The sequence below is a fragment of the Octopus sinensis genome, linkage group LG13 (genome assembly GCF_006345805.1).
Source record: "Octopus sinensis linkage group LG13, ASM634580v1, whole genome shotgun sequence".
Classification (NCBI taxonomy): Eukaryota; Metazoa; Mollusca; class Cephalopoda; order Octopoda; family Octopodidae; genus Octopus; species Octopus sinensis.
The window spans coordinates 37,179,385-37,203,007 of NC_043009.1; the positions used below are offsets into that span (position 1 = coordinate 37,179,385).

Here is a 23,623-nt window from a genome sequence, read left to right on the forward strand (position 1 = left end):
TTCCGGGTTAATTTTCGCTCCCGTCACCGTTTCGTATTCTTTTAGTGTCTCGTCTATCATCTGGATGTGTTTTTCGCTCGACACTATGACGGTGACATCGTCTGCATATGCCGACACGCTCGTCCCGTAACCCAGTTCCCGTGGGATGCCCCTCAGTGTCGCCAGCTTCCGCGGTAGCGGCTCGAGAGTCAATGCATACAGAAGCGCCGACAGGGGACATCCCTGACGGACCGAACGCGTGATGTCAAACAGTTTCGACAGATGACCGTTCACCCGAATTACTGATCGGATGCCGCTATACAAGGCAGCGATCCAACCGCGGAAGACGGGACCAAAGCCAGCCGCCCTGAGGACGGCCGCCAAGTACCGATGGTCAACCCTATCGAAGGCTTTAGACTGATCCAAACTGATCAGCGCCCCACCCATGCCAGGATCCTTAACTACCCTGTCCAGGATGTAGCGCATCAGATGGAGGATGTCATGTATGGTTCTGCCCGGCACGGCGCATGTTTGCGCCCTGTCGACCAGTTTACCAATGACAAGCACCAACCTCTCGGCTATTACTTTGGCCAAAATTTTCAAATCTGCGTTGAGCAGAGTGATGGGCCTGAAATTATCTATAAAATTCCCCTTGTTTGGGTCTTTCTTCATTAACGTCACTGCGCCTCGGCTCACGAAACTGGAGTTTCTCCCGTTTTGTTGCCAGTTGCAGTAGACTGATGCCAAGACGTCACCAAACAAGTCTGGCATTTGACAATACAGCTCGTAGGGTAGACCATCCAATTCAGGCGACTTATCCCTCGCGCAGCCCGCCATCGCAACTCGCACGTCGGCGGCTGTGATGGGACTTTCACAACACTCCGCTTCCCTTGCCGAGAGCCGCGGCAGGTCGGTCAGGTAGGCACTGAAATCCATCCCGCGTTCCGACCCACCACTCGCACCAAACAGTCGAGCAAAGTGCTGTTGAAAGGCCTCACACATCCTTTCGTATTCGAGTAAATTGCATCCCTGTTGATCTATTAGAGACCGAATGGTGGCTCTGTTGCCACGTTGCGCCTCCGCTACTCGGGCATCTAGCGCAGCTTCGATCCCTTCGTTCCTTAAGGCACGCATTTTAGCTCTGACGACGCAACCTTCGTGTTTGGCGTTGAGGTGTTGGTCGAGGGCCATCCTCGCAGCCAGTACGCTGGTTGCGCTGCCAGTGGTAAGTGCCTCTTCTAGTTTCTTAACCAAGTCTCCCTCTACTCTATTTCGATCTATCGCTAATTCCTTGCTAAACCTAATTGATTCCGATTTTATTGCCATTTTCAGGGCGAACCACCTGCGGTTGTTAACGATGGCTCTCGCCAACGCCCTCTTAATTAACTCGCTAATCCGGTTCCTGTAAACCTGTCGCGCTAAGAGCGACGTGTTCAGTTTCCAGTAACCGGGACCCTGTCTATGTGTCTTATCTAAGTCGAGCGTACACGTCACAAATTTGTGATCTGTGTAGCTGACTATTTTAAATTGTGGACATCCTACACTATCCCTATCCTCTGTCCTGCATAGAATTCTATCTAGATAAGATCTCGACGATCCGACGCGGTTTGTCCAAGTCCACGTTGGCACATTCGGATGGTCGAGTCGGAACCTGTCAGACAAATGGAAACGTCTGAGCAGGTCTTTGAGGCACTTACACCCCCTTCTATTCCTATCCATTCCCACATAGTCCAGATGCGTGTCCAAGGTAGCGTTCCAATTCCCTACTAACAGTAAAGGTCTAGACGTACCCAGGAAAACGTCTAGACGTCTGAAGAAATCTACCCGACCCGTTAAAGACGGTGCATAAACTGCCATCAGACGGAATGCACACCCATTTCTGTCATCCACGTCCAAGACAACCAGCTTACCCTCCGGGTCTAGGAATATTGTTCTTACTTTTACATTTAGACTCTTTCAAAAAAGCACCGCGGTACCCCCACCAACCATGTTCGGCAGACAGGGAGAAAAATAAATGTCGAATTGACCGCCAAACATGGACGCGAGGGCCCGCGGCTTGCTGAGTCTGGTTTCACTGATAGCTACTATATCCACGTTCAGTGACTTGATGTCGTTTAGAAGGTAACCTTGCTTTCAAGCCAACGCCAAGCCACGCACATTCACACAACCTAATTTAAGCATAATTGATGTTTAAGAAATTTGTGCTTCTCACACTACATTGAAAGAGACAAGAGGGAAAGTCACCTACTCATTTCGAAAGTTTGAGTTTTTTCTTCTTCTTTTGAAATGTCTTTGAGGAGGTGTTTGTAAAGTTTTTTAGACAAGTACTTTTGAACCCCCTGACTGCATTTGGAAAGATGGTTTTGAGTGTGTGGTGCTGTGTTTGTGTTATGTGTTCAATTTTTATGTGTGTCGGTGGTGTAGTGCGTGGATGATTATTTACTTTAAAGTCATCTTCACAGATGTTTGTGTTAGATGCAATGTATTCCATTAGTTTTTTTATTGTCCGTGTCTATTGCTGTTAGACGTGTGCGTGGTTTTGTGGAGTCATTGATGGTTTGATTGTCTAAGGGGGGGGGGCTGTCAGGAGTTAAATATCTCCCTGCTTTACTTGCTTGTTTGGTGGTCTTTTTTGATCTTTTCCTTTTACCCCCTGTGGCTATTTGCCATTCCGTCGAACTTTCGTCGTTGGACGAAGAGTCTGACGAATCAGAAGGAGGTAAAGACAAAGCATTTGCGTTAATATGTATGTTTGTAGAAAGTGTTGTTGTTTTGTGCGGTGTTTGTGTTGTTGTGGTGTTAGGAGTAGAATTTGTCTTCTCGTCACTGTTATCTGTTTTCTTAGTTGTCGTCCTTGGTGCTGGTATTGTCTGTCTTTTGATGTTGGTTGTGGTTTCGCTTCTTTATTTGGTTGCGACGTCAATGGTAATTGTGTTGGTGCTGTTTCTTTTCTTGGTGATGTTGTTGAAGTTTGTTTGCTAGTTTGTTGTTGTTGTTGGCGTTGTTCCATATTTCTATATAATTCTTGTATCAGTTGTGGGTTTGGTAGTGTTGGCATCAGAGGTTGTTTATTATTTGTTTTCTGATTTGTTTTTTCTTGTTTTTTCTGTCCCAGAACGCACTTTGCGATTAAGTGGTCTGGGCCGCCACAGATGTAACATCGTGGTTTATTATTCTCCGCTACCACATACATGCTTTGGCCATTTTCCAAATATATAATGTTTGGTAAATTCTCGATAGAAGACCCATCGATTTGAAGGGTCACCTCTATCGATTTCCCGCTCCAATTATCATTTTTAACAACGGCGATTTCTAAAATGTTAATTGATTTTAAATGATAACATATCGCCGATGTTATCCATTTGGGTGGGATTTCGGGCGGGACATTTTTTATTCTAATTTTACTCACTCTTTGTCCCATGTAATATGGGACCATGACGAGTTCTTCATTTCGTAATGTCTCCGTAGTGTGAGCTTTTGCCTCTTCCTAATTATAGAAGCGGACTACCACTGTATTAAACTGGGGACCCCAGTTTCTGTATTGTTTTATTTTCATAATATTCTTGGCACATTTTTCAATGTCTGCTTTTGTTACCTGTTCTGTTTTTTTTTTGGGGGGGGGGGATTTTTTTAATTCTATATTAAATTGTTCTCTTCTCCACATCTTTCCATGCTGTGGTGTGTGTAGAATTAAATTTTGTCCTGAAGTTGTGAAGAGTGATCGTGTCTCCACCAACTCTTCATTTTTGAAATGTACAATTTATCCTTTTTGACGCAGGGTGTCAGCGAAATTCACAGTTCTCTTCTGGCAGTTGTTGTCGTTGTGTGTTTTTGTTGTTGTTGTATCAGAATTATTGTTGGTTGTTGTAGTGTTTGTAGCTTTTTCAGGGACTGTTACTTTTGTCTTGTTAATATTATCGTCACCATTAATAGGTGAGATAATCAAATCTTGCGAAACATCATGGACATTTATATTTACTTCATTTTTGTTGTTGTTGTTGTTGTTAACGGTTGTTGTGTCAGTGATAGTTTTGGTGTTGGTGGTGGTGGTGTTGATTACAGACTTATTCTTTGTAGCATCGTCTTTGTTGACTGTCTTTTCCAAAGCAGGAAAATCCTCCTTAGAAAAAATCCCAGAATACTGCTCTACGATAAAATTTCTCTACATTTTTTTATCGAGAAATAAAAATCAATTGATGAAAATGCCCCTAGGGGCGAATTCTACATTTAAAAAACACCCAAACGAAAGTTGGGCGTTTGAAAAGTTGAAAACTCTGAAAATGTAAAATGTAAACAAATGGATGCAACAGAGAGAGAGAGAGAGAACAGCGTCTATGCGTTATGAGGAACGCTTCGGTGACATTGTGTAAAAACAAGCTATAAAAGCTAATTTTTTTATATATAATCAAGGCTGAAATTGCCCCTAGGGGCAAAATCCCCTCCGGAAAACACACCCAGACGAAAGCTGGGTGTCTTACACACTCCGTGCGCGAAAATTTGAGACGAAACTTTTGCAAAAACACAATAAAAAAGGCGATTGACTTACGAGTCGATCCAACAATGAACACTATCGATGGATCGAGACAGACAGACAGACAGACAGATAGATAAATGGAGATATACGCAGGTGTTATTCACATTCTTTTACTTCCTACATATGTTTCGAAGACAAAAATAGCATTCTTCCAGAAAGAATAAAATGGTGTCAAACAATGCAATCTTCTCATCAGGGAAAGAAAGAAACCAAACACATCAATAAGACATTTTAACAGAATGTGATGACAGCGTATATGATGAAGGGAACGATATCAAGTTCTTTTAAAAACCGTTAGTAGATATAACGTTAAAGGTAGTTTATAGAAAGTGGAGGAGAAAGAAATTAGCCGAAAAATAATCAGAGATATAGAGCAATAGATGAATTAGAATAAAGCTTAAAGGCATGGAAGTAAATATATTTAATGGAAGTGAAATGTAAGAAGACAGTCAAAGATCAAGTTTTATAGAGTTATATTTCTGTCAATGTTTGCAACGATAAACGCGTTCTATAAACGTGTTTTCAAGGGGATTCTTTGAGACCAGAATAAAAAATATTTCAGTATTACAAAGCAAGCAAAAAGATTTACTTTTGTCATAAGGTAAACCAATAGAGAGAATGTTCCATTCCAAATTAAATTGTTTATTGTGATCTTTTAGATGCCAGATTAATTTACTAAGTCCAGCATTGTTACGTTTATTGATATGCCTAAATGTTGAGTAATGATTAGATATTCTTCTGGACAATTGAGATGAAGAACTACCTATATAAAAAAAAAGACGTCAGACCCGGAAGTAATTTTACATTGATAATATAAGGCTTTCCTAACAAAAAAATCTTTCACAAATCAGCTCTTCGCATAATAATAATTGTTAAATACAAATCCACTTAATGAAAATATTAGCATTAATTTTCTTAACACTAACCATTCTTTAAATAATAATAGCAGCGGGGTTATTGTTTCTGAAGTTGACTTCAATCGCATTCGTATTCTTCGCAGTAATTCTCTATTTATCAATGTAAAATTACTTCCAAGTCTGTAAAGAGTGGAAAACACACACACACATGTAATATATAATATATATATATATATATATATCTTATATATATATAATATATAATATATATATATATATGTATGTATGTATGTATGTATGTATGTATGTATGTATGTATGTATGTATACTTGCTTGATTACACATAAGCATGTATACTTGGTCATATATATGTATGTATAATTGGTTGTATATATGTATGTATACTTGGTTATATATATGTATGTATACTTGGTTATATGTATGTATGTTTGCATGCATGTATATATGGATGGACTGACGTATACATGTGTGTGTGCGTGCGTGTGTGTGTGTATGTGTGTGTGTGTGTGCGTGTGTGTGCATGTAATATCAGAATTATCAATTTTAGTAAGGAAATACTACATTTTCTTTTAACCCTCTTCTCTTTCTCTCTCTTTCTCTTCCTCTTCTCCTTTTTACAAAGGGGTTGTCTTTATCTGATGAGTTTCTTCTAGTTGTCGTCGAATCTCGTCAATAACTTTTATAATTGACAAAGTATCAGAATGAGTGTGAGCAGGACATTCTAGTTGACCTTTAAAAGCAGAAAAGAGAAATGTAAAAAGAGAATTCTCGAAGTTATAAACATTTTGACACAAAAAGGAAAAAGATAGTAAAATATTTCAATTATGCAATAAGAACGCATTGATTAGAATATTCTTGAATTTAACGATGTTCGCAATGGTTGGATGGCTTAATTGATAGGGAAATTATCTTCCTACAACCCTCTTCTAAAACTAAGGGATGGATTTTATTGGAGCGAACACATTTCGGAAGAATATGCCTTGTAGAAAAATGGGAAATTACAGCCATATATAAACAATAATCAACCTACATATTGAAAGTTACTGAAATTGACCAATTTTACTGGACTACTGTTATTATTGCTTGATGTTCTTAAGTATATTATAACTCGGAGTACTTAATAGATACAACAGTGCCGAAAAGTGAACAATAGTGCCGTTGGGTAAAGGTTTTGCCTTGAACTTATCCATGTCCTTCACAAAGACTGACAAGGGAGTATCTCTTATTCTTTTACTCTTACTTGTTTCAGTCATTTGACTGCGGCCATGCTGGAGCACCGCCTTTAGTCGAGCAAATCGACCCGGGGACTTATTCTTTGTAAGCCCAGTACTTATTCTATCGGTCTCTTTTGCCGAACCGCTAAGTGACGGGGACGTAAACACACCAGCATCGGTTGTCAAGCAATGCTAGGGGGACAAACACACACACAGACACACACACATATATATATATACATATATACGACAGGCTTCTTTCAGTTTCCGTCTACCAAATCCACTCACAAGGCATTGGTCGGCCCGGGGCTATAGCAGAAGACACTCGCCCAAGATACCACGCAGTGGGACTGAACCCAGAACCATGTGGTTGGTTAGCAAGCTACTTACCACACAGCCACTCCTGCGCCTATCTGTGATTGGATTCAGAGTAAATACTAAAAAGAACTTTGTTGAAAGAGCAGCGTTTTCCGTTTCTCTTGCCTATGTTTCCATGCTTTCTTATTGATACAAACATCGGCAAAATACCCACATACTCACACACATTCAGCAGGGCTCCACTCATGTATATATTTTGCCGAAAATCTGAGATTATCCAATAAGACAAAATCGTTTTTAGAATTTGTGGTGATGGTGGTGGTATTTGTACCGTATCAGGACAATTACACATCTTCGTTAATTACCCCCTCTCCAATATATTAAGAAGTTTTAAATTATCATGTTTTCCTCAGGGGTAATTGTCCTTCAGGGGTAACTGTCCTAGACTCATTAAAACTCTTAGTAGACAACAGAGAAAAGTAGTGTAAAGTATAGAAGCCATCTTATCATGGCTAACCACATAGGGGAGGGGGTGTTACTGTAGCTTTATAGCCCCAAGAGATCGTCGTCTCTAGCCGGTTTTAGACACCATATCAGTGCCCTTGAAGTATTTGCAAAGGGAGGCCATCACTTCCTCGCAAGCCTGAGTGATACGCTCGGACTAGTTTCGGGATATTTGTCCCTTGTCCCGAAACTAGTCCGAGCGTATCACTCAGGCTTGCGAGGAAGGGATGGCCTCCCTTTGCAAATACTTCAAGGGCACTGATATGGTGTCTAAAGCCAGCTAGAGACGACGATCTCTTGGGGCTATAAAGCTACAGTAACATCCCCTCCCCTATGTGGTTAGCCATGATAAGATGGCTTCTATACTTTACATTATCGAGCGATTACTGTTTCAATCTCATTCTGAGATTTAATTAAGAGAAAAGTAGATACGGTTGATATTCATAATCAGCGTCACTACATTTTACGTGTCTCTCTTCAACATATGTATGTATGTATGTATGTATGTATGTATGTATGTATGTATGCATGTATGTGTGTATGCATATGTGTGTGTGCGCGCGCGTATGTGTATGTGCATGTGTGTGCGTGTACGTGTGCATGTGTGTGTGTGTATGCATGAGTTCTAAGAAACTGAAACAGGTGTATTGCCTCCACCTGTTGATCTAGTTTATTCAACTCATTCATATTGCATATAAATCGTATTTACCTGCAGAATGATCCTCATGAAATTTTTCCTTAGGTATATTGTGTGTGTGTGTGTGTGTGTGAGCACGTGCGCGCCTTTGACTTAATTTCATAAGTTCCAAGTACGAAACTCTCATCCCTTGTGTCATGTGAAGCTTCTGCCGCTTAATGCACCATGCAACAAGAATGACAATACCGATAATAATGATGATGATAATAATAATAATAATAATAATAATAATAATAATAATAATAATAATAATAATAATAATAATAATGTTTTGTCTTGGTATAAAAGACGGGCTACAGCAAATATTCTGCTCAATACCACAGATTTGCTTGTCAGTTGTTTGACCTTAACCAGTTGACCATGTCCCTTAGTGGCTGACGATATGTGCATCTCTGATCACGAGCAGAAGTAGTTGGGGAGCATCATAGCCATGTGTTGAGAGGGATTCTTTGGGGTTTGAATAATTCACCTTTGGAAACATGGGTGGTTCTTTCAACATCCTTAAACAACACTTATTCAGGGACCTTTTGAGCGGGATGGGCTACTCAACCTGAAGAAAATTTTAACTGGGCCCCACCTGCAAGGTCATGTGCTGTTTATCTTTTTATGAGATCACCATGTCGCGCACATATGGTTGTGATACATGTGCCTGGTGTACCCTTATCAGACGGGTAGTCATGATGGGTATATTGGGCTTCGTATATTTTACCCCAGTGTCACTTTGATGGCATGAACTGCTCTCTCACTCAATAATAATAATAATAATAATAATAATAATAATAATATAATAATAATAATAATAATAATAATAATAATCCTTTCTACTGGAAACAGAAGGCCTGAAATTAGTGGGAAGGAATTAAGTCGATTACATCGACCCTAGTACATAGCTGGTGCTAATTTTATCGGCCCCAAAGGATGGAAGGCAAAGTCAACCTCGGCAGAATTTGAGCTCGGAACGTAGCAACAGACGAAATACCGCTAAGCATTTCACCCGGTGTGGTAACGATTCTGCCAGTTCGCCGCTTTTATGATAATGATAATATTATTATTTCATTTATTAGCCACTAGGGCCGACATACGTGGCACGATACAGAAGACATGGACAGTGAAGATTTTACACGGAAACGAGTACACATTTAAAACAATAACGATGATATCCAACAAAAGAATATAACAATGAAAGTTCCCCAATAGGGGAGAGGAGGAGGCAACCACCTGGATTTGGCTCAGGTACCCCTCCAATCCGTGCCTGTAGAGTTTATTTCGAACCGCCAATGCTCCCCTGGAAGCACTGCCAAGCAATGGATTTCTGGAAGTGATCCATCGTCCCCTGCTCGAAAGTCCTCCTGAACAGACTGGTTAACTCGATTTCGTCAACGCCTAGTCTCTCCAAGTGAATCATCACTCTTTTCCTTCACTAGAACTCAAGAGTGGATGTTCCACTGATCGTATTACCCGCCTGGTAGAGGGCAGTAAGTGCGTGGCAACATTCCAGATGCCAGTCACCATTCCTCGGTCTCTTCTTGACCCAGGACTGCAGCTCAGTCAAGGAGACGAGCTGTGGAAAAGCCTGTTTGACAAACGGCGACAATATCTGCTCACCGTTTAGGTAGAATATCTGGAGATGCCGCAGCCTCAGCGCACATTTGCGCATCATTAACCACGGCATGCTCATCCCTCAGTGTAAAGGATACTGGAAGCAGATGGACCGCATCACCAATGGAACTTGTCCCCTCTACAGCAATTTGGTGAGGAGGCGTTCTAACTTGGTGAGGCGCGATCGGAGGCAAGGCACAACAGTCAAGCGGTAGATGACGGACCCTTGCACACATTCACCACCTCCGCTCCACCTTTCAGTGATAGCTTCCTCCCAGCCCAATTCTGGGTGAAATTGACTACCCTGCTCGTCACCTCGTCCCAATTCTTATCCACCTGGAGGTCGAGTCCGAACCAAGCAACTTTACCTATTTGTCCGTCCAGCGCCCAACCACGCTGTTGGACGGCATGGACTTGCCTTCCCACGTTCCAAGTTGTAAGCCCACCGACTTTTCCGGGTTAAGTTTTGCTCCCTTCAGCTTATCATATTCCTCCAATGATGTACCGAACACTTAGATTTCTGAGATGCTCTACACCATCACAGTGATGACGTCCGCATACGCCAACACTGCTCTTCTGAGTCTCGGTTCGAGCGGGATGCCCTGCAGCAACTCCAGCTTCCGCAGTAAAGGCTCAAGAGTCAATACGCACAGAAGTTTTCTTTTGTGGTTTCTTTTTTTTTTTTGACCTTTCGGTTTCTCTTCATCTTCACAACTGGAAGGTGAAGGGTCTGTTGCTGTAAGTGTGTCTGTGTCTGTGTGTATCTTTATAATCTTGTTTGTGTATTTTTGTTTGGTGTGAGGGGTGGGATACCTTTCCTTATTTCCCCCTAGGATGGTCAATGTCTTTGGTGTTGTTGCTGGTGGTTTTGCCGGTGCTGGTGATGTTTGTGGTTCTAGTCCCCGCATAGGCAGCAGTTGAAGCCGTAGACGGTAGCGAGCAGCTAAATGAGCTAATTCTCTACACCTGAAACAATGAAGCCTTTTGCCCTTAGTCATCATATGTATCACCGAGCCGTTATGGAGACGGATGTGGTCCGGGGTATTTTTATGTTTTCAGGTCTGATCTGGAGGAGTATCCCCAGGTCAACCCCTGAACAGTCCTCCTTGGCACTTCTTGTAGTCTCTGTAGGGACAGTATCCGTCCCTTCCACGATTATGCATCCCAGAAGCCACCAAATAACTAGTCCTTGTGGGATTCTAGGAATGCAGACACAGGCTGTACGTTTCCCCATGTGGGAGGGGTGCGTGTACACTTTGCTGGTTTTGCAGGGGTTCATTGAATGTTTCATAGCGAGGGCTTCTGATTTAAGCAGCACCGAAATTGTACCGTATTGTTTGCCCTTCGCTATGTATTCGATGCCCTTTCTTATGCACCTCAGCACCGCCTCAATATCTGTTTGGGCTATCAAAGCTGCTCTTTTCGTGTCTGCTGAGATGCATCTGAAAAACACCGTTCTTTTCTCCACTGCTTCATTTGCCTCTGATAGGAATGTCAGATTTGCCCAATTTACCTCTTGTTTAATTAGTTTCCATGCTTTGGGAGCATCTGCTTCCTATTTATGAAGTCTACGGTATATCTCTGGTCTTGACTACTGCGGCTGCAAGCCTTTCTATTTTTGATATTTTCATTTGTATTGTTTTCGCTGCTGTTGTTGTTGTTGGCACTGTTGCTACTGCCGTTGCTCCTATCGATGTTGTTGGTATTGGCTTTGGTTTTGTTGTTGCTGTCGTCACTTTTGCTCTCGTTGTTGTTATTGTTGTTGCTATCGCTACTGCCACTGCTGCTACTCTCTTTTTCGTGTTGCTACTATCACTATTACTGTTGCTGCGGCTGCTGTTGTCATTTCTACCGCTGTTAGTGTTTCTGCTGTGGAGGCGCAATGGCCCAGTGGCTAGGGCAGCCGACTCGCGATCGTAGGATCGCGGTTTCGATTCCCAGACCGGGCGTTGTGAGTGTTTATTGAGCGAAAACACCTAAAAGCTCCACGAGGCTCCGGCAGGGGATGGTGGTGATCCCTGCTGTACTCTTTCACCACAACTTTCTCTCACTCTTACTTCCTGTTTCTGTTGTACCTGTATTTCAAAGGGCCGGCCTTGTCACTCTCTGTGTCACGCTGAATATCCCAGAGAATTACGTTAAGGGTACACATGTCTGTGGAGTGCTCAGCCACTTACACGTTAATTTCACGAGCAGGCTGTTCCGTTGATCGGATTAACCGGAACCCTCGTCGTCGTAACCGACGGAGTGCTTCCACCAGTGTTTCTGCTACTATTGTTATTACTGTTCGTTGTACTTTGTACCATGACAGTCTTGTTCTTCTCCTCAGCTTCCCCTGTATTGTTGCCCATGACAGAGGGAAGGGACGGTTTGTTTTGTTTTTCCTCAACACTTTGAAGACGCGCTCCGCCAACTTGCTGAGTTTTATTGATCCCACTAAACTTTAACGCCCACAAAAATTATTTGGTGGGCCGAAAATCTCCCCTCTGGGGGTTACACAACCATATAAAACCAGTAATAGGTTCCAGGTGCTTCTATTCAAAACTTAGAATAAAATAATTATTGCAGAAAGACACCAATCCTAATTTGAATAAATATTTTGAATTGAATTTACTTGGAGCGTTCGAAAACACGTCTGACGTGTTCCACAGCAAATAATAATAATAATAATAATAATAATAATAATAATAATAATAATAATAATAATAATAATAATAATAAGAAGAAGAAGAAGAAGAAGAAGAAGAAGAAGAAGAAAACGATGGGTTACAGCAGATATTCTGCTCAATACCATAGATTTGCATCTCAGTTGTTTGATCTTAACTAGTTGAGTATGTCCCTTAGTGGCTGACGATGTGGGTGTCTCTGATCAAGCGCAGAAGTAGTGGGGAGCATTATAGCCATGTGGTGAGAGGAATTCTTTGAGGCTTGAGTAATTCAGCTCTGAAAACATAGCTGTTTCGTTCAATATCCTCAAAAAACCTTTATTCGGGGAGCTTTTGTGCGGGATTGGCTACTAGACTCAAAGAAAATTGTAACTGGGATTCACCTACAAGTTCACGCGCTGTTTACCTTGATATGAAATCACCATGTCGCGCACATACGGTTGTGATGCATGTGCCTTAGGTACCCTTTCAGACGGGTAGTCATCATGGGTGTACTGGGCTTCGTATATTTTACCCCAGTGTTACTTTGATGGCATGCACTGCTCTCTCACTCAATAATAATAATAAAAATTTTATTTTTGTACAAGACCAACAATTTTTGAGCAGGTCGCTTACATCGCGGTCAAGTCGACTACATCGATTTCAGTAATTTATATACATGCATGCATGCGTACATTTGCGTACACAGTTAGTATCTGAATCCCACGAGGTAGATGTTGGTCAACATTCGCATAAAGGGAAGATACTTTCAGAGATGCTGTCTCATGCTATTGAACTTGGAACTATGCTTACAAAGAGAACGTTTTAACCGCATAGCCATGTCTTCGACCAGCTTAATGTCAAGCTGTTCAGATTTTCTGACCATTGACTTCTTGATTGATTGTTCTGTTCCATACTGTATCAACTATCTGTGATTATGAAGCGTACCAATAGCTAAAAAAGGGGAAACGCACAGCAACAGTAGCTCTTTGTCACTGTTCTTACCCACACACTTCATATTACTTCACAGATAACTACTACAAGCAATTGAAGTGGTAGATTATCAAATTATGAGATACAGTATTAGTAGTAGCATTAACAGTTATCGAAATATATGGAAGCACGCTTATATATATTTCTTTACTACCCACAAGGGGCTAAACACAGAGGGGACAAACAAGGACAGACAAACGGATTAAGTCGATTACATCGATCCCAGTGCGTAACTGGTACTTAATTTATCGACCCCGAAAGGATGAAAGGCAAAGTCGACCTCGACGGAATTTGAACTCAGAACGTAACGGCAGACGAAATACGGCTACGCATTTCGCCCGGCGTGCTAACGTTTCTGCCAGCTCGCCAGACAGTATTTATCAAAGACTTACCTTTCTCAAAACACTGGCGAACAGCTTCAGCCTCATAAGCTAATCCAGCGCTATTGGGGTAATTATACTTCGCATCAGATTTGGGGAGTGGAAATTCTCTTTCTTCTCCATTCACTTCGATTTTGGCGGGAGACCAAAATGGTTCAGGTATCTGTTGAAACAGGAATGTATGGTATATACGTTAAGACAGTTTGGTTTAATTACTTTACTATTAACGTTATATATGTTGGAGTTAGTGCAATAATTTCATTCATAAAGAAATTGAATAAATAGTTGTCTTTTCTAAATGTTCTTTTTTTATTCTACAAATCTAAATAATAGTTATGATAAATAAACTTCAATTCTCCGTTAACTAACTACAAGTATAATTTTAAAATTATTTATTTTTAAATGAAATGATTACTTACATAAATTTTACCTTTACTTCCATAAATATATGCGTCTCGTCTTCCATCTAAATCAAGATTGTAAGACAAAGAGGCTCTAGCACCATCCTTATAAGTCAGAATAATATTGGCAGATTGATCGACACCTTTCCAAAATGAAACAACAAAACAACATTTCTTAGTTCTCCTTTTTACACATGAACGCAATCATAACATAGAAATCACACAACTAGAAACCTTTAAGATGAATATCATCATCCTCGTCTGTGTTTTCCCCATGTTTGACACAATTTGACTCATAATGCAAAGAGGGAAAACTAAGTGAGGTCGGTGCTCACACAAAACGTCAAAATTGAGCAACGTCGATGGCATTAAAAACAAAGAATAAGTGAGATAACTATATCATGCACGATCAGCTCTGATCGGACAAAGTTCTGTATACTGCAGGGCCTCCTTCATTATTTGGTAGCATGCATAGCTATTTGCTTTGTATTTACATTAGATACTGTTAACCACTCTCACGTCTATTTACACCTGATTCACTTGAGTAGTTAATAGTGATACCTTGCTCACGTTCATTATTAATATAAACTCAAAGGCAGGAGCTGCTAGTTCAGTTCCGTAACTAATAAGAGAACAAGGGTAACGACCGTTCACTCCGAGCACATATTTCAAAATCGGTTGACCGCTTTCCTCCAAATTTCAGGCCTTATGCCTATATTAAACTAAAATAATAATAATATCCTCACCTGGATGATTTATCACTCGGGTGGGAAAACAGTTTTTATTAATACAAGTTTATATGTGTTGAGAAAAATAATGAGTCTTTAAACTAAATTATTTCTGATCCTAAAGCTTTATTTGCATAGGTATGAGACTTAATTGTGAGCGGTTTTAAATTCTCGCACCTATCTTAAAACCTCTAACCGGCACTCTAATTTTCTCTGTTCGCTTTACTTTCATTAGCGAATACTTTCATTCTGTAGTAACTTCATTTTCTCTTCACTTATTCTAAGCGCTTTGGAAGCAAAAATATGCCTTAAATTATTCATGACATAAAAGGGCGCATGCTCCTCTTTACTAATTACCGTATGTAGATGTATATAATTCCCTCCCCCTCTCTCTCATGACTCTTTTTTTCTATTTCGTTATAGCTCACAAAATTATTGAAACCTCTATGGGAGGCACTTAAGCAACACGAAATTTTATTAAAGATATATTTACCTGTGTCAGAAATCGTTCCAACAGCAGTAATTGTCTCCGGTTCCTCTCTAAATATGAATCTTGAAAGCCATATTTGATACACAGTAGAACACAAGAGGCCTCCTCCACCCAAAGAATGCTGAGATACATAATCAATTAAAAAGGCAGAAAAAAAGAAAGCTGCATCTATGTGGCGTATCTGTCCTATGGTTCCAGAGTCAATTATTTCTCTTAGAGCTTTATAAGCTGGGAAGAAATTAGACCACAAAGCCTAAGGAGAAAGCATTTATGTTGAAGAAAAGAAAGAAAGAATGTTAGAGTAAGGAATAAGAATGAAAGAATGGAACTTATGTATAAAAATATACAAGCGAATGTTGAAAGAAACATTATAAAAGATCTGTCTTATTTCTGTTATTTTTCATCGTTATTCTGTTTTGCGATCTTTAATATTTTACCACTACGTTCCCCACCTCTGTTTCTATCAAATCCGCTGTACAACCATTCAAAACACTTGCCAAGTTTTCACAGATAAGGCACATTACTAAGCATATAAATCACAGATAAAGCACATTATGGATCCTCTTTATTAGGGCTGAAGTGTATTCAATGAACAACAACGTGCCAAAATACAAGTGTTTAAGAGTTAAAAGACATACCTCCATGAAAAATAATTTCTTTGACTTTGCAAGTTCAATCATTTCTTCTGTCTGCTTCGTGTTACAAGCACAGGTTTTCTCACATAGGACAGGTTTACCATTGTTCAGCATAAGAATGGAAAGAGGATGATGGAAAATGTTGGCCGTTGAAAGGTACACAAGATCTATGAGTAAAACGAAATTATACTTTTTTTTTTTTTTTTTGCTATCAAAGTAATGCATTTGTGTAATTCAAGTGTGATATATAGAAATAATTGTTTAATATTTACACTTGTCTATTTTGCGTGTGCGTGTAAAAAAATTGGGTGCTGAAAGTTTATTGGCTTTGAGTAAAAATAAAAAATACAGGAAAATCAGTTAATTATGATTTTATTCAACATATCCTTCTCTCAAATGCACACACTTATTGCAGCGGACCGTCAGTTTTTCTAAGCTCTGTAAAAGAAATCGGAGGGTTGGGCCTCAAACCAAGCCATTCGCGACGCCCTTAAAACCAGAAACTTTTCAGCGCCCCTTCGTATATTTTAAGTGAACGATTAATTTCTTTAACTTTACGAGAATAGTTGTCATATCTGTCCATATTCTATTGTCGTTAGAATAATTATTGTTCACGTTGATAATGTTTATTATCGTCTTATTGAAATTTTCAAGTTTATTTCTCTTATTTGGAAGGAGAACACAGCTATCCGGATTCTTTTTGATCCAGTGTCATCTCGTTCATGTGATACAACATGAACGAGTTGAACTTATTATCACGAACTATACATTTCTTGGTCTATTACTTGTCGTACAGCACAAGACATGGCAACAGTTGTTAAAATTGAGTTTGTGTAAGACCAAAATGAAATGAAATGAATTAAAAGATCTAAAAAGTTTACAAAATAATATACAAAATTTACAATCGCATTTAGGCTAAATATTTTTCATACCTATGTTGGGATCTTTGGCAAATTCTTCATAGCTGGTATACACATTTGGTATTTTAAATTCATCGGCTAGTTTCTTAGCTTTCTCTAAAGATTTGGATACCACTGCAGTTATCTAAATGAAAAGCAAAATAATGTCATGTGCAACTGAGTTTTATTGTGCAGTATATGTAATTGTAATGTTGACAGTTATATAATTTTAATGTTTGATGAATACAAATAAATAAGACTTTCTTAATCGACTGTTAATAACATCCTAGACACGAGGCCGGCGATATTGAGATGAGGGTGGTAGTTGATTACATCGATCTTTACACTTGTTTGGTTGGATAATTTATCGACTACAAAAAGGATGAAACACTATTTCGTCCTCAGCAAGATTTAAACTCAGAACCGAAAGAGCCGAAAGCAGTACCGCTAGGTATATTCTATGACGTTCAAATGATTCCGCCAATTCCTTTTTCTTAGAAATAGTTGTCTCTGACATAGTCAAAAGGTTTGAAATTTGGTGGAACAAGAATAATGGAATATATCAATTCCGCCCAGTACTACTTAACTGGTACTATATGTCACGGAACCCGGGGATGAAAGTCAAATTTGACCTGGTCATGATTTGAACTTAGAATATAAAAAGCACAAACTAAATACTGACACTCTTGGGAATCTTCAAATCTGTCGTCATCCTTACTATTATTATTATTAGGGAGACGAAGTGGTAGAATCGTTAGAGCCCCGTGGTATTTCTTCCGACTCCTTGCGTTCTGAGTTCAAATTCCGTATTTCACTTTTTTAGGGATGATGAAATCAAGTACCAGTCAAGTACTAGAGCAGATGGTACAGGCTAAGCCTCCACCCGTCAATATTACTTGACTTGTGTCTAAATCAGAAACCATGGCAGTGAAAATACTTTGCGGTATTTCTTCTTGATGTTTACATCCTAAGTTTCATTCCAAGTGCCATTCATCCTTTTGGGGTTGAAAAGATAAAATATGTATCAAGTACTGACTTGCCTTCTCCCATAACAATTGTTGGCCTTGTGCCAATATTTGAAGCCATAACTATTATTAGTATTACCATTATAATAATATTATTCTGCTTCTGGCTGTCTTTTTCCGTGTTACACTTAGGTCATTAAGAGAATTTGTAACTCGAATGTAGAAAATATATAGATATAGAAAAAGAGAGGAAGGGAACAAAGAAACGGGAATACTGGAATCAGTGAAAAACTAGAAAGAGGAAAAACGAAAGAGAGACAGGGGGGGAGATAGAAAATCTATATCATTAGAGACAGTGATAGATAGATAGATAGATAGATAGATAGATAGATAGATAGATAGATAGATAGATAGATAGATAGATAGATAGATAGATAGATAGATAGATAGATAGATAGATAGCCCCTTCAATACACAACTTCTTAGGAATCAAATGTTTCAGAAAAATAAACAATTTCATCATGCAATTTTCAAAATAACCGTGAGATTTCTACGGGTACTTCTAGTTTCTATTATTACTATTAAGGTGGCGAGCTGGCAGAATCGTTACCGCACCAGACAAAATGCTTAGGAGCATTACAATCTCAATCACGAGGACCACTTTGCCTTCTATCCTTTCTGGTCGATAAAAGAAGTAAATGTTAAGTACTAGGGCCGATGCAATCACCCAGATCCCTCCCGCAATATTTCAGACCTAGTACTTATAGCAGAAAAGACTATTATTGATATTGTTGATGAAAGCACGTGTTTCTTCTCCCTTTGGCTGTTGACATTGGGAATTAAAATGTTTCCAAAACCTTTTGTTTCATAAATTTTGATGTATTGTTTCGTTATGCAGAAATTCTTTTTGAGGAAAATTGTTGTTTCGTTTCAATGTATTTAATTCCACTTCCATACAGTACATTGTACTGGTAAGAATAATCTCGTTGCTCGAAGAATGCATTGAATAACAAGCAGTACAAGCATGAATATGCAAGTCGTCAACAGTAGCAACGGCGGTGTCGGGAAAAAATGTCCCGTAGAACGCCAAACTCACCAACCAGGGTATATCTTAACTTAGCACACTCTCTCACTTCCACTATTCTTTCTTCCAAGATATACATGCAATAAAGCATTAAAGTCTTTGCCACTCTGACTCGACACCCTCATCATTTGACGAAAGGAGAGAGAGGCGGAAGAAAAAATACCAAAACTGAAAGAAAAACACAAAAAAGAAAAATAACAGATGCATCCGCACAACCACTTGATCAACCAACAACAACAAAAAGGAAACACGAAAGTACAAGAAACATACAAGAGCAACACATAAACCCACGCATAACCAGAAAAATACCACCACCAGTTTAATACACAACACCACCCACAACTACAGATAGCAACAAATCGCACGTGCCATCCTTGCTACATTCACCCATTTTTTATTGGAACATTCACTAGACAAAACTTCCCTCTTTACCCTCACCTTCCTCTTCAAGTGATACTTGAAGGAGTTGATGAGAGATTCACCAGAGAGGAAAGTGTTTATCTCTAGACCTTTCAGACGCGTCCACCATACACGTTCTTTCGCCATAGCGTTTCGAGGAAGGAGACGCGACAATATTTACGATAGACTCAGTTGATAAACTGACTCGTCCCACACGCAATAGCAGTCGTTCGACATAGACCCACATATCGGAAATGGTTGGACACTGTACGAGTGCGTGTAGAACAGTTTCGTCGCTCTGACCGCATTTGGGGCAAGTCGGCTCCGTGTTTTTCGAGCCAAGCCTGTAGAGCTTATCCCGAACGGGTAGCGCTTCACGATAGCACTGCCAGGCCAGGGAATTCTGAAGTTGTCCATAGATCCCGGAACAGGCGAGTCAGGTATTCCTCGTCGACGTCCAGGTTCGCACCGAGATCGTCGTCGTACCACCCCTCCACTAGTCCCCTATAGAATGCTTTGGTTGTGTTGCAGTCGCTCAAGGTTGACCCTGGACGGCATAGTTGCTCGAGAGTAACGCGACACTCGTGGTACAATTCGCCCTTCCTCAGCCTGTTTTTGATCCACAACTACGGCATGCCTCGCCCTCCTTTTGATGGGTGTTGGCAGCAAACGGATTGCCTGACCATCGGAACGCTTCCTTTCCACAAGAAGCGGAAGAGAATGCGTTCCAGTTTGGTAGGGTCGGGACAAGGGACGACGGTCAGGCGGTAGTAGATGACGGACGCGATGTACGTGTTCGACACCTCCGCCCGACCTTTTAGGGACAGCTTCCTCTCGGCCCATTGCCGGGCGAGAGTGGCCACCCTACTCGTTATCTCGTTCCAGTTCTTCTCCGTTTGAGGATAGATAGATAGATAGATAGATAGATAGATAGATAGATAGATAGATAGATAGATAGATAGATAGATAGATAGATAGATAGATAGATTTTTTGTGCGTGAGTGTATTTGTTACTTTTGTCTCTCTCATGATAACTTCGACGACCTGTTTGTTTTTTTCTTTTTGCCTTGGTCTTACTTTTTATGGTGATATGAAGAAAGAATGAAGACATTATGTGGATGAGATAAAATAAGAAAAAGGAGGGAGAAAAATTGCCACTACAAAAATCAAGGACTTAAAATGGAAAGTAAGTTTGTTGATTCCTTTGCGCATACAAAACTATGTATTATTAAATCAATGATGGTGAAACAAAATATAGTGTTCAGGTTACACTTGTTGATAAATTTAAATAATTTTTAAAGTTACTTTTTAAAATGTCCTCTTTCAAAACGAAAGTTTAGCCGCTATTTCATAAGGTTAAACATTTTAAATATTGGACGATATGCTGTATGTTTTCCTAAATACTTTTTAAAATCCTTCAATCCATGTCTAACCCGTCCATTTCTGGCATTATAGAGTTTAGTGCTCTATATATATTTCTTTACTACCCACAAGGGGCTAAACACAGAGGGGACAAACAAGGACAGACAAAGGGATTAAGTCGATTACATCGACCCCAGTGCGTAACTGGTACTTAATTTATCGACCCCGAAAGGATGAAAGGCAAAGTCGACCTCGGCGGAATTTGAACTCGGAACGTAACGACAGACGAAATACGGCTACGCAGGTCGCCCGGCGTGCTAACGTTTCTGCCAGCTCGCCGCCTTTAGTGCTCTATATATAGAATAGTTTTCGTCATAGGTTTGCCCCGGTTAAAGTTTGTAGTGGTAAATAATAAAGAAATTGTGAGAAGTTTATGAAGTTAAAAATGAATAAAATAAAGAGAGAAAAATGTGAAATGTTATTACTTACTTTGTGTTCTGAAGGATTCAGACATTGCAAAGCATTGCAGAAATCCGTTGCAATCATACCTGCCGAACAGAGTCCCCAGCGCATTTTCCCACCTTTTGAAATGTATTAACAAAATGTCGCAAATTTCTAATCCTCTTCTTTCGTTTTTCTCTATTTAAATTTATCTCTCCGTAAATGTTACACTTCTTTTGGCTGTTTAGCTACTAGATCTCCTTGAAACCTAGATGTAGCAAAAACTATTACTAGCTTAGAGAGAGAGAGAGAGAGAGAGAGAGAGAGAGAGAGAGAGAGAGAGAGAAAGACGGACAGACAGACAGACAGACAGGCAGAGACAGACACAGACAGACACAGACAGACACAGACAGACACAGAGAGAGAAAGGGTAGAATTATGAGAGTGGAGAAAGAAGGAACAGAAATGCGAGGAGGAGGTGTCAAAAGGAGAATTAACATGCTTTAGTGAAACATGTTTGTAAATCCAGGCGAAATAACATAATTAGAGAGAGAGGAGGAGGGGAGATAGGGGGAGGGGAGAATTACGAGAGTGGGAGTAAAAAGGAAGAGAATCGCAAATGGTGTCGAAAGGAGGAGAATCAACATGCTTTTGTGAAATGTAGATAAAGTCAGACGAAATAACAATAAACATTCTTAGCCACAGAATTCAAAAAGAAAACATGACCTAAATAGATTTTTTTTTCTAGTTTCAGCTCAGAGCTGCGGCCATGCTGATGCACCGCCGTTAGTACAACTTATATTAAAAAAAACTTGTAATTATAAGCTGCTTATAATTTTTATATCACGTATAGTGAAAAATAGCGCAGTTGGGTTACAGGTTGTCTCACGAACTTGTCACTGGTTCACTACATATCTTAGTTCAGTCATGACAAAAGAGTGTCTGTGACAGAATTTAGAGCAAATACGAAAAGGGACAATTTAAAAAAAGCAGTGTTCTTTTATTTATCTTGCCTATGTTTACAAGTTTTCATAATCTCTATATATAAAACTGAGAATGTGTGTGTGTGAGTGCAACACTAAAACTCGATAACTACCCAACTGATTTCATTCAAGTTTTACACATGCATTACTTAAGGTCTATAGAGTGCCATGGGCCCCAAAAATTTCAACTTCTTGCCTTATGCGAACCCGGTATTACGTGTCAAATGTGAAACAATAACATCTCTATTGTAATGTGATATAATAGTCTCACTTCCATATGCTTTCAATTTCAATAGTTTCGAAATTTTATTTTGGTGTGGTTACTAATTGTAACGGGAGAAATTGATTAGTAAACATTATTATGATAATGTTGGAGTAATGCATGATGCAACGATAAATATTTGTTGTTATGACAGCATACAGTGGGATGTGGAAGATGGACAATGGATGAAGTTTTAAGGAAACATTCATTTACCGTTATGTTACGATACCTTGCCTTGACGGGCAGGTTTTGATACATCCAAAAGCATGCGAAGTAAAGTTTGAGTTTGGGTTCTCTTCATTGTTTAGTAGTAATTACAGAGAGAGATAGAATGATGTTGTAAGAGAACAGAATTGGAGCTAGTGAGAGTGTGGGACGTTGTCTTTCTTTTTCCCTCCGGCCGTTTTGTCTGCCTGTCTCTATGATTCTAGTGGTCGGTCCACTAACTGATGCTAGCTCTCTCTCAACTCACGAATTTGTCACCAAGGTGACTAAATGATTTTTGCTTGGGGTGTGCTTGCTTATATAAAGATCTAGAAGGATAGATAAATCATTGAGAACAATAGATTTAGTTGGTGGTCTTGTTATCTCTATTCTAGCTTTTGGTGAAGTAGAAGAGGTTAGAAAGGGTCAAGTGGTGAAGACATTATTTCGGCCTAGCTAAAGGATCTGGAAAATGTAAAACTGCCGTCAGAGAAAATCCATTGTTCCATCGTGGGAAAAGTTCTGTTGCAGTGTTAATTTAAATTTGGGTATGGTGGATCGAATCCACTTCATGCATCCAAGATTCACTACAGACGTATTGTTTGCTTACATTCTATTTGAAAAATATTTCTCTAAGGGCTTTGTTAGTTGGGAAGAAGTTGGAATATAAAGCCTGAAAGAATAACATTTATGTGAAAGGAAAATAAAGAAATAAAGATAATCGTAATATCATAATTTTTTTCAGTTTCAAATTCAACTAAGACTATTATCACTAATACTGGGAACTTCTTATATTTTTTTTTTACATTCTGCCATTGAGTTTCTCTTTCGTTATCTTGAGATACTTTGAAAAGAATTTCCTCTTTTATATAAGATATTTTGGAGGTTAATGTCTATCTGAGCTGTACAGCTGGAGTATTATTTTGGAGAAAAAACATGTGGATTTCAAGTTTGTGTGAAAAAGTGAGCACCAGAAGTAGAGTATATTTATTGTATGATCATTTGTTAGTCACTGATCTCAAAAACACT

At 39.6% G+C, this 23,623-nt stretch overlaps 1 protein-coding gene and 1 long non-coding RNA gene across 3 annotated transcripts; one reads left to right on the top strand and one right to left on the bottom strand.

The window, feature by feature from the left end:
• The first annotated feature begins 1,211 nt into the window (after nucleotides 1-1,211).
• Nucleotides 1,212-20,271, top strand: LOC118765796. The gene is made up of 4 exons (XR_005001676.1): nucleotides 1,212-1,422; nucleotides 4,956-4,961; nucleotides 9,196-9,206; nucleotides 20,244-20,271. It is a non-coding gene; the product is annotated as an uncharacterized LOC118765796 (long non-coding RNA).
• LOC115218278 (trans-1,2-dihydrobenzene-1,2-diol dehydrogenase-like) lies at nucleotides 5,839-21,423 on the bottom strand. Of its 2 annotated transcripts, XM_036508318.1 has the most exons (7): nucleotides 21,194-21,423; nucleotides 16,928-17,039; nucleotides 15,999-16,162; nucleotides 15,364-15,613; nucleotides 14,161-14,285; nucleotides 13,754-13,904; nucleotides 5,851-6,121 (listed from the first exon to the last, which is right to left on the bottom strand). In XM_036508318.1, the coding sequence occupies exons 1-7, from the start codon at nucleotides 21,275-21,277 to the stop codon at nucleotides 6,006-6,008; spliced, it is 1,002 nt and encodes a 333-aa protein (XP_036364211.1). In that variant the 5' UTR covers nucleotides 21,278-21,423; the 3' UTR covers nucleotides 5,851-6,005. The 2 variants fall into 2 exon arrangements, with proteins under 2 accessions (XP_036364212.1, XP_036364211.1); XM_036508319.1 differs by lacking the exon at nucleotides 16,928-17,039 and having other exon boundaries at nucleotides 5,839-6,121.
• Between the last annotated feature and the right edge of the window lie 2,200 nt (nucleotides 21,424-23,623).